Source organism: Cyclopterus lumpus, chromosome 13, assembly GCF_009769545.1.
Source record: "Cyclopterus lumpus isolate fCycLum1 chromosome 13, fCycLum1.pri, whole genome shotgun sequence".
Lineage (NCBI taxonomy): Eukaryota > Metazoa > Chordata > Actinopteri > Perciformes > Cyclopteridae > Cyclopterus > Cyclopterus lumpus.
The window spans coordinates 13511812-13523849 of NC_046978.1; the positions used below are offsets into that span (position 1 = coordinate 13511812).

At 41.2% G+C, this 12038-nt stretch overlaps 1 protein-coding gene across 1 annotated transcript; it reads right to left on the minus strand.

Moving 5' to 3' along the window:
- Positions 1-3524: 3524 nt before the first annotated feature.
- Positions 3525-11134, minus strand: scn2b (sodium channel, voltage-gated, type II, beta). The gene is made up of 4 exons (XM_034548746.1): positions 11056-11134; positions 4852-5012; positions 4500-4716; positions 3525-3721 (listed from the first exon to the last, which is right to left on the minus strand). The coding sequence occupies exons 1-4, from the start codon at positions 11132-11134 to the stop codon at positions 3525-3527; spliced, it is 654 nt and encodes a 217-aa protein (XP_034404637.1).
- Between the last annotated feature and the right edge of the window lie 904 nt (positions 11135-12038).

Genomic DNA, 12038 nt, shown 5'->3' on the forward strand with positions numbered 1-12038 from the left:
TGCACATTTTTGCCACTGACCAGCTCAGATTGTTATTATTATAAGTGTCTGACAACATTAGGAAGGGGACCATACAAAGAAAAACCTGTTCTTTACCTTTCAATTGATCCGGTCCGTTTGTTATCGTGAGTCTCACTCGGAGAAGTCTAGTTCTGGAGTCTCACATCATGCCCACATCGTCAAAATCATCAAAATATTCAGTCATGACAATGAAAATGAAAAAATATATAAAACACTAAGTTACGCTTTCTGTACTCCAACCAATTCCAACACAACAAAGTGTTGGAATTGGTTGGAGTGGCACTCTTCTCTCCAACTCTCACCAACTCTCACTTACGTTGTCTTCCGGCAACAATTCACGAAAAGCGTTGTATTTCTCTGGACGGTCCTTTCCATAATTTTGTCAGACACTTATAATACCAACCTGAGCCTGTCAGTGGCAACAAACAGGACTTTTAGTGGGCGTAAATTTAAATAAGTTTAATTAGGTCTGCATGTTTCTCCCTGAATACTGGCCCAGTTTCAAACATCGTTGTTCCCATTAGTCACTTAGATACAATAACATAGGGAAAAAGGGGTCCATGGTACCCTTTATGTTGCATAAAGTACTCATACGGCATCCCTTCAACTCACTGCATGTTAATCAGTGCAGTCCTTTTTTCACAGAAGACATTTTTGAACACGTCACGACAGAAAGACCACAGGTGTACAATAACACAATGATGGCTGAATTCCATTCCGGTACTTCAGTGTATTGTTCATGCTGGCTCACTGTCACACTGGCTCTGTCTGATGACACTCCCTCATTCATTCACTCCTCCTCATGTAACAGACATTCGAATGTCTCTTCTATGGTCAGCGGTAAGTGAGAGTAAACTGAAATGTAACACTTAATCATCATCACTTTGTGTTACCACTTACAGTGGTAATGTCAGGGGGCTGTAATTTCAGCAACTTCAAAACGGAAAGAACACAAAGCCACTGTCATGACTTGACTAGAACAGCGCTGTCGCTAATAGTATTTGTAACACCTGTGCTTATCCTGTTATGTCAAGTCAAAATGTCTGCTGTGAAATATCGATAGATTCTCCTGATTCTCCTGACGATGCTGTGCACTGGTTTTTGCAAGAAAAACAAGGAATGTCTCTCTCCCTCTCTCTCTGGATAACACATGCAACTGTTATTAAGACCCGGTGCCAATGCTGGGACATTTAAGGCAGTGTTTAAAGTCGCTGGATTCATTCAAACAAAACATTTCAGCCGCCACAACTCTCAAAGTTAACAGACACACACACACATACATACTTGCTCTGCAGCATAACATTATTCATAGTTCAATACAATAGTATATTGAAATGCTGCCGTCGATACTTCAAACTATATTGTAGTATACATCATACCGCCCAGCCCTTGCATGTCCTTTTAGTGTGTGATGGAAATTCCATTTGTTACTGTGAGATCTACATATTATGAGATAGCCACTGATGGCTATTAATAAAAAGTAATATGTGTTTAGCAGGAAAGTTGCAGAAATTGTTTTCCTACTTTATTTCAAGGAAAAAGACACATCTCACACAGACATATAGAAATACATACGCACGCAAAGACACATTCTGAAAATTCAGCACACACTCACACACACACACACACACACACACACACACACACACACAGATGCAAAGGGGATGGAAGTATCAGTGGACAAAGATTCATGCAGTGGTTACTATAGATCTTCAGGTAGGGAGTGCTTATGCCTGCAAAAAAAAAAAGAAAGGAAAAGAGAATTAACAATATTTGACGTATGCTTGTAATATTCTTGGAAGATACCTCAATAAATAAGTTTCTCTAGAGAAAAAAGCCATCTGGTAAAGAGATCTAGCACAAAACACACACAAAGAAACTGTACGCTTGGACACATGCGTACACATATTGTATACGCATGTATTGTTTACACACATGGTGCACATCCACAGTCCTCATTTGACAGATTCATAAGTAAAAGGTTCTGGTTCAGCATCATTGTCATTAATGTGACTAATTGTGATTCTTAATGTAGAGAGCAGTGTCCTGTCAGTCTGGTTTGACTTTAGCGGGTACTTTGATCTTCATATTTGTTTTCTGATACCGTCCATGTCAACTTCTATAGCAGACATGGTGTTTGTGACAGACAACAACAACAGTCCACATTGGGTATTTACCAGAGGGGGTGTTGGGGGGGGGGGGGGGGGGGGCTCCACAGGCCACTGGTTCAATCAGATGACCCAGCTATGGTTGTCTATAGATATGAGCGAAGAGATCCCCGACAACAGGTTAGCTTTCAGTCAATAGAGGGAGAAGGTTTGAGGTGTGTAATCCAATTACAGGAGAGAAGAGTTATGGTATGGTGACAGAGACGGAGTTATGTCTGAGCTGTGTTTTTTTTCTTTTGTTCAAATTATATTTTGGACAGAGACTGTTGTCTACACCAGGGCTTAAAACGCATGCTGTAAAGCTGCACTTTAAATAGGCTAACAACCCTGTGTATTTTCATTACACTGCATGTTAGCGTACAGTGATTTTTAGGAGTAAGAGTAGATGTTATTTTGTGTGTTATAATTTTTTGATATGTACTACTGATTAGTCCATACAGAAGAAAGATATGAAATGAAGCCCAATGACCAGACAGGCATAAATCCCTGCAGGCATTTGATTTGTGTAAACATTATGTAAGCATAATAGCCAGTGCCAGCAAGATGATTGGGCTGATTATACCATTTTCAGCACATCGTCCCTATTAATATGGTGTCTGAATTGTCAACATAAGTGAGGTCATTGACTGAAACGCAGCTGATTTCTAGGGGGGGTCTGGGGGATCCTCCCCTGGGAATGCTTTGATAAACAAGCTCGATTTTTATATTTCCCTGCAATATTTACATGCAAAGCAATATGGCCTCATATAGCAGCTACACTCACAACGTTCAGGAGTGAGCCCTGAAAAAATGACCTTGTGACCTTGTTATGCCCATAACAATAGCATCTCACTGCTGCTCGCTTGCACGTGGAGAGAGAAGAGAGAAAGAAAGAGGGAGAGACGCAGTATGCTAATGTTGCAAGATAGTTGAATAGTAAAGAAACAGTTGATAATGCACATCCAATAAAAAAGATAATAATGAATAATACAAAATAATGAATTGGGGGGGTAGCTTGGCCCCCCGGGGCCCACCCATATGCTGGATTTGCCCATGACTGGGGCTGTAGAATTTAAGTTTTATGGACAAAATAGTGTAAAAAAGTGCTTAAGTTTAATGTGTGCTGCTGGTGACTGTTGGTATGCTGCTGATATATGTCACTTACCATTCGCATAATCCACCTCAGAAGCATTTTGAAGTATGCCACTGCTGACTTATTAACAAATAACATGTTGTGTATATGTTACTTATGCCAGTAGAACAGAGGGAAAAGAGTGTCATACCACCAGCTACTTTTTGATCCTGATGCTTCTGCTTGTATATACTTGAAGATTTAGGATGTGATGGTGAGATTTCTTACTTGGTTCCCTCCTCTGCAACACCCTCAGCATCCAGTTTTCCCTCCTCCTCCATCTTCTCTTCTGAAATCAGTTCCTGTTTTTGGTGTCGACGAAGACATTTCACTACAACCATGGAAAGGATCAGCAGAGCTAAAGCTCCGCCCACTGATGCCCCGATCGCAACTGCAATGGTGGAATCCCGTGGAGGGGGAACTGAGGAGAGGCGAAGAAAGGGTTAAATAGTTTTAAAAAATAGTTAAAGTGCAATGCTGGCTAAAAGCTTTACTGGGCTTATTAAACAGAGTGGAGAGAAATAAAGTGCTGCTGACTGAGCCAGGGTTATGTGCGTGTGGGTGAGAAAAGTTCAACCTCTTGTTGGTCATTAATACGTAAAAGGCTGACTCATCACCATTAGGTCCTCACACTCCAGAACACACATGCACACACACACACACGCACACACGCACACACGCACACACACAGTGCGTTATATGATTACTGTATGGCATTTATCCTTAAAGATAAGTGGCAAAGAGAGCTCAGTGCAAGAAAAGTATTAAATATGTCCAAATTCTGGGTTCTTTCCGTTGCATCATTGTCAAAAGTCTATTTTTCTCGCAATATGGCAATGCGCCAACCTACAAATTGAGTGTTTTTTTTGCCCTACTGTGGTGCAACTATAACAACATTAATGAGCCACAAGGACTATCAGTTTGCAGTGCTGCTGTTTGGGCTCTTGCAGCTCTCAGTAATATCTTTGATGGCTAAATCTAGCTAACACTTGACACAAGGAATGTTATTGTAAAACAGCACTGTCCCTTGAAAATACACTTCCTGATTTGGGTTTACCAATGAATAATGCATGTATAAGTGTGGGAGCCGAGGGGTAAGTTTGAAGGTTTGAGCGATGCAGTTTGTTGGTATCTTTAAAGGCAAGGATTAGGATTTATGCAATGTGGTGTCTTCAGAAGGGGTAGGTTTAGGATCTTACGTTCGGTAACAACATTGAGATGTATGCTATTATTCCCTTGGACGCGGTCTGGGGGGTTTCTCACATAGCAGTTGTAAATCCCCTTATCCTCGATCTGAACATCGGATAGTGTGATTGACAGGTCATTCTTATCCAGGTTTCCGGCAAACATGACCCGTTCTCCAAACCGGTCCGAGCGAAGAGGCACCATTCCTCTTTTCTTATGGAATGTCATAAACTATGGAGAGAGAGAGAGAGAGAGAGAGAGAGAGAGAGAGATAGAGAGAGAGAGATAGTCCATAACAGGCTTATTCTTTTCAAATGTAGGAAACCTGTAGTTGTAGATGTTTAGTATAACGACAAGCCGTTTTACCATCTCTTCAGTGTCATTAAGTGTTTCTTGGTAGGTCCAGTTCATGAGAAACCGGTTGGCATCCATCTTATAGCAAGAAGTAAATGTGCAGGGGATTTTGATAGTCGTTCCATTCAGTGCATTAATGTTATTGGGCATGATCACATCCATGCTCGAACAACCTGAAAGTAAAAACAACACCAGCGTTAATATAGTTGTTCACGATGATAAAGTTGTTCATGTTAATAAAACAGTTGACTCAATTTATATAAGGAAGGGTCATCTACATGTTAAGAAGAACATAGTACAAATATTGGTATTAAGAAGATATAAACAAAAATCTGGTATACGTAGTTTAAGTAAAGTTACTGTGAGTGTTAAAGTCGACATTATGTTCCGTAAATTAATCCCACACAGATTATTTGTTGTACACTGCAGTTATCATCATCTGGGTTTTATAATGGAGATACAACTGCTGACTCTTCTTCTGCACTCCATCTAGAGAGTGAGTCATTTGATTTCTCAACTCACAGAACAGATTTAAATGTTGGGGAAAGTCTCGCAAAGTGATTGTAGATCAAGCAATATGTCTTCCATATTAACACTTCCAGCAAAGTCTCTTGTCTCTGGTCACAGACAACAAACAGAAAGTGGTATCTCACAACCTCTTTGTTTAATCCCTTTAAATCCACAGCATATGCCTCTTTCGATGGATCCATTGCAATTTCCAAGCAACGGCTCTGTCGAAGCAGTAAAATAACTCGATCCCACACAAGTTTCACATTATTTCAGTTATATTATGCTGCTACAGAAGGTGATATCCACGTGGAAACACTGGCATCTAAGCTTGAGAAATGTGTATTTGTGATATTTGAACAGGGAGCTTTATTGCAGGTACCGATGGAATCTCATTATTCAACTTAAATGTGGTTAGCTGAATGCACTGTAATTACATCAAACCCCATATATGGAATAATATGAATAATCAGTGGAGTGGAAGCATGATATATCGTTTTTGGCATCCCCTCGTTGTATGCATTATTAACCCTTTATTAATTAAATACCGTTATAATATTTCCACTGTTATATTTTCATTCATCTAGCACTTGTACAAATCATGTAGGGGCTAACATTAAATAAACAGTCAAATATAATGGACTGATGGCAGTCAATGTCATGTTTTCCAGTTATCACTGGTATGATTTTGATAAAACTGGGGGATGATGATTTTTTTTGGTCCCAAGATCTGCCAACATTTGGCCTAATGAAAAAATTAAAGTAAATTAATGTAGTGTGGGCATCGAAGGGCTTTCAAAGTAATCGCAGCTAATTACGTTATCAGGAGGAATGGCAGGTTAGCACAATCTATGGAACACTGAAAAACAACGACAGCCTTTCATTGGCTCTCATGATCCTGATACTAGTACAGTAGCAGCAAGAAACTATGTTAAATATACACTTAGACTGCTGCAGTAGGCCATACATTAATTTCATCATTCTAAAAGGAAAGTCAAAAAGCATATAACTGCATATCATGAAACTTGAAATTAAATTAAAGAATCGTTTAGTTTCCTCAAGTTTCCTCCTCCCTTCTAGCATTACGTCTAAGCTGACACTCCCCCGACAGAATCTGCGCCTCTCACTCAGTATGTGTGTGTTTGTGCGAACGCGCGTGCGTGTGTGTGTGTGTGATGGGACTCTGCACCATTATTTCCTCTGCAGTCGACTGTTTCTGGCACCCTTCCCACTGCTGATGCACCACTCCACAAGCCTGCCTCTCTGCACCACACACACACACACACACACACACACACACACACACACATATGCACATGCAATTTCTGCATCTCCCACCCATCTTCCATATGCATAATTTACATACACACACACGCACCATTTTCCATGCGCAGTTTACCACAGTCAGGTGCCTTGTGATGCAGCTCTGTCTTGCTCTCCCTTCCTCTTACACACAAACACACACACATCCACACACAACCTCAAGGTGTGCATTGTCAGCAGTGCGCTAGGCATGCTAGCTGAGCTACGTCAATGTCATCCCAGCACAATGACCTATCTGGACACACAGCTAAGACATTTAAACACCAAAGTCACTGACGCGCGTACATGTACACACACACACACACACACACACACACACACACACACACACACACACACACAGCACAGTGCTACTACAACCCATACACAGATGCACAGTGTGAGAAACAGTTTGATCCAGGCTCTAGCTGACTCAGCAGTCCTATGGATAGTGAGAAAAAGGCAGATGCAGACGGAGAGAGACAGAGACGTTGCTAACAGATGAAATACTGCAGTGAGGGAGCCTCATGCGACTCCTCCATCCCTCCCTCCTTCTTTCCTCTCCCATTTTTCTCCACCTCCCTTGCCTCCTCTCACGGCTCTGCCCTCATCCACGGTCCAACCCCAATAACTACCTTTAAAATGAAAATGTTTCTCCCCATCTTCAACCCCCCCCCCCCTGCATTCTCTCTCTCTCCTACGCACTTCTATTTCCCTCCATTGTTCCCAACTCCCACAAGGTCATTGCAAGAGAAAAAAAAAGGTCCAACGTAGGTCTGTACCATCATCTATTTACCCACCGTTTCATTGGGCTGCACGTATGCACATATTCACGTTTATTGCATAAATATTACAGTGAATTATATTATTATCAGTGAAGCCTGGACTAGACTAAACTCTTTGATGGACTAAATGCTGGTATCAACCGGGCACCCTCCTTCTTGAAACTGTTCCAAAGGAGCCACATCTCTGCACAGGGGTATGCAACACAACATGACGCCCTTCAGATGGTTCTGCCCTCTCCTACGCTTCAGCTTCAGTGAGGGATCTGACGATGTACTTTGAAGGGTCTGACCTCTGATCCCCACTTCCTTAGAGGTCACCATGAAGCCTCGACAAAGCACTACGACCAGGAGCACTTGTACATTCCCTATATGTTCCCAGGGCAATATTATCTTAATGGTGATGGCATCACAAGGGGTTAGACCATAACATCAGATCGGATTGATTGCTGGTAAAAAACAATTATTCAGTTCCAAGCTGCTTTTAGTGGGTCCAGACATTATTTGTTATGTGCTTATCTTCTGCTGCTGCTTGGCATCTGAACACTTGCTTGTGTTTCATAAGTGTTACAACTGACAAGTTGAAGATGGCAGTAAAAGTTTGATCAGCATCGCTCATCCAGCACAGAGCAGTTTCTGTTTTTTATTTTTATTTTTTTATGCCTTTCCCTCCCAACACACCAGAGGCGCATTGGTGTAAAAGTGAATCATGAGTTTGCAACTTAACCACTACTTAACATCGCCTGTGAAGTCTACCGATGTTTTATGGATGATATGTTGACCCCAGCACGCTGCCTTTAAATTGTTATAAGTCTGGCATTGTCAGGTTTTGATTTTTTGGAGTCAGAATTGCAGGACTTAGCTCTAGTGCCCCCTGCTTTGGAGGACGTCACACTGCATTCTGCACACTGCAGCACTCTACGCTCAAAAAGGGGAAGCAGTCAGCAGGCGGTACAGTCATTTCTGGAGAAACCTGAGGGAGAGAGAAGCTTTTCTCTGATAATGTCACGACTACACAAGGATAGTAATCGGCCTCAGAACTCCATGAAATTATGAACAAAAACATGTGTGGGTCTGCAGCATCTTTGTATGATATGGTACTGCAATATTAGTACAGACAGCACACTATCCAGAATGCTGACCATATTTAACAGCGATGTTGAAGGCATAATTATTGCACAAACCCATATTATTTTGTGATCTCCAGTACCAATATATGGAAATATATTGACCGGAGTTGAAAGGTACTTTGTATTCCTTGTCCTCCTCTCCCCTCCACTCCTTCCCTGTTATGCATTATTGACAGTGGTGTCTACCAATAGAGTTGCACTGTCTGGGTGCTTTAAGATACAGTGCTGAAACTTTCAAAAAGCACTTTGGGTTTGAATGGAGTCGACAGGAGATACAAACTTGAACGCCCACATAAATCACATGAACATGTAAGTAAATATAGATACAGAGATAAATACACACAACAGCTTGGATGGTGGCAGTGTTACAAATTAGTCACATGGTTTCGATCAGTTTAACACTCTTAACACTTTCTAAATGAATTTCTAATTTATTTAACTTCTAAGTCCGGCAAAACTCCTGCATTAGAAACATTAATAAGGCGTTTTATTATGTGTTCCTAAGGGATGCCACGGGACAAATACTGATATAATTGCACTTAAAAAAAAACAAATAGTTCAATAGGAAGGAAAACATACAAGTTAAGGTAAATTAAGGTTTTTATAACGAATAATATAAATGCCAATGTCTCAATGCAAAACCAGGACAGGGAGGTTTTCTTAAGATTAATATTCAATTTTATAGACTAAACTTTGGTTCTCAAATGGGGGTATGTGAAGGCACTCCAGGGGGTAAGTGAGATTTTTAAAAATATGTATATTTAAAATTAGCATCCATTCAAAAATCCTTTGAAATAGTTATTTAATAAATATTCAATACAAAATAAGTGTAAATATATGAACTGAATTGTATATATTCTATATTAAATCAGACACTGATGCCACACGCTGTGTATTAGATCTTTTTTTCAACCAAAAATGCTTTGTGCTAGTTCGGGGTACTTCAGGGGCACATCACTGAAACAAGGTTGAGAACCACTGGAAGGATACAATGACACGGTCTGAATGACATATACATTGTAATTCAAATGAATAATGTCATGGTGACTGTGAAGAACACTGTCATGAATGATTCTTGTTGAAACCTTTCAAGAAAAAGAAATAGATAGTGTGCTGCTGCCATCTAGTGCTGCGTTGCAGCTACTGTAACTTTGGGGTTGCTGAGTAACATTAAATCAACAATGGGCAGAAATAATAGAATAATAGGGAAACTGCAGCAGGAATACTGACACACTTTTTGTTAGCCTAACAGGTGTTCTTCTGAAAGGCATTTTAAATGTATTTTATGCAATATTCTTTCATTTAGACAATTAAACAGAAAAGGCTAATATGAATAGAGCCTAGAGCCGGTAGGAAAGAGATAGAAAAGAGCACCTGTACTTCTGCTGCATCTCAATGCAACAAGCTCCCCAGCAACAGTAAATGTTAGGGTTCTGTTTTCAGTTGGCATCAGTGGAAACACTGTCCACAAATACACTGGTGGGAGTTCTCCTGTCATTTACAAACCACTGAACACCAACATTTGATGAGACAAGAAGACAAAAGGACTTCTCAGCCCTCAGGTTTTCCTTGTAACCGGTGTCCTGCTCAGGTTCATACACCTTGGCTTGGCGGTGTTGAATCTTCCGAGTGCTACACATGCTCGTTGTACATTTCCCAGTGACAAGTGTCTTTACTGTAGCATTTATTATTGCAACTTGAGTAAGCAGCAGGAAGGTTAGTATATGTTATACAAGCTCAATGCTGATATACCTCACCACAACGCTGGATGATGAAGGCTTTCGGTTGTAAATCTGCATTTAAGCCTCATGTGATCATCCTCACTTGTCATCAGATGTGTTCATATAAATCCATAGACCTAATATTTAGATGACTCCATAAGCAGGCTGTTATTGTCGGTCTGCCACTGAAGGCAAGGTCCATAAATATCAACTGCACATTGTTAGCACCTCATTACAGGTATATTTATGTCCATCACTCACAACACTGAGACCCGCTGTAGCCGACACTGTCGTTCTGTGTGCAGACTAAGACAATATGTATTTTAATATAGTGCATCCAATTCTTGTTGAATAGCAGTGATGCGTCAGGGCACTCGTTTAGATGTCAACAGAGACTAAATAGAGCTGTATTGGTGGGGGACAGGTATTGGGGGGGGGGGGGGGGGGAGACAGAAGTACCACAACAGATCAGAATGCAGTTTAGCTGAAAGCCGTCCAGGAATCCCACAACAATCTGGTTTTTAATGGATGGCTTTGGTCAAACTCGGGAAACGCTGGGATGACAATTAAACGATATTATCTCATATTACAACCATTATCCCCCTCTCGTCCTGCACACACTCTCACTCTCTCACACACACACACACACACACACAGTTAGATATGAGGCAACAGGCCTACAGATGGAGCGGTTTTGCAGGCGCTACCATCGGAACTGTTGATCCGCGTATCAATGTATCGGAGCATCGATCGGTGTGTCTTGTGGTTCCTTACCGGAGAGCGAGACCAGCAGCAGCAGCGCCGCGCTCAGCAGCTGAACATCGGACCTCTTCTCCTGCGCGGGGGGAGACATGTTCTCTCCTTCTTAAAAAAATACAACAACAACGGCGCTTTTGTCAAAAAATACGTTCAAAAAACAAGCAGCAAATCAGCCCTTATTGTGTTCATTAAAATGCTAAATATTTCTCTCTTTTTCTTTTTTTTTTAGGGGGATTTCGAGGCAGGAAATGGCTGGCAGTGTCTGTAGCCTTATGACGGTTGATCTCCTGGTTGTCGGTTCGTTGGCGGCGGAGGAGGGAGGGCAGGATAGGAAGCCACTGGAATAAAATGGAGGATACCTCTGCCTCACATACTGTAGGTTGAAAACAAATGACTAACTATCAATAATAAACATATTAAAGAGCAGCGAATGAGCTCAGAAGAGGAATATATAAAATCAAACAGACTCATGGACACGTGGGTGACAAAGTAAAAACACATTTTTTTTACAAAGGAACAATAGCGAAAATCCAACATCTGTATGTAACTATGCCTAAAAGCTTCTGATAAATAATGTATAGGCTTATACGCATGAGGAGGCTCTACTCAGAGGAACCAGGCTGCCGTGCAGACAAACAAAAAAATAAGCAGAGACCATCTCAACCTCCATCCTTTAATCCGTTGTGGGAGGCAGCAGAAGAGGATACTGAGAAGAGAAAAAAATAAGCAAACACTAACTAGTGGACACAGGTTTCACCCCTCACCTAACCTAACCATTCAATGTTTACTTACTGGAGGCAAGGAGAGGGTGTGGTGTGCATTTAATAAAAAAGAGGGAGGTAAAGAGAGGCTGGAGTACAGGATGCAGGCATCGGATAAGACTCAATAATGCCTCTGAGCAGACTGATTTTCTCCCTTTTTCAGGGACAAAAATAGCTGATGCCATCCAGGGTATAAGAAAGAGGAGAGGAGCATTAGAGGAAGTGAGGGCTGAGGGA

Coding starts and splice junctions, on each gene's coding strand:
- scn2b (XM_034548746.1), bottom strand. CDS start 11,134: ATGTCTCCCCCCGCGCAGGAGAAGAGGTCCGATGTTCAGCTGCTGAGC. Junction 5,013..11,055: donor GCTGCTGGTCTCGCTCTCCG/GTAAGGAACCAC, acceptor TTTTACTTTCAG/GTTGTTCGAGCATGGATGTG. Junction 4,717..4,851: donor TTAATGACACTGAAGAGATG/GTAAAACGGCTT, acceptor CTCTCTCCATAG/TTTATGACATTCCATAAGAA.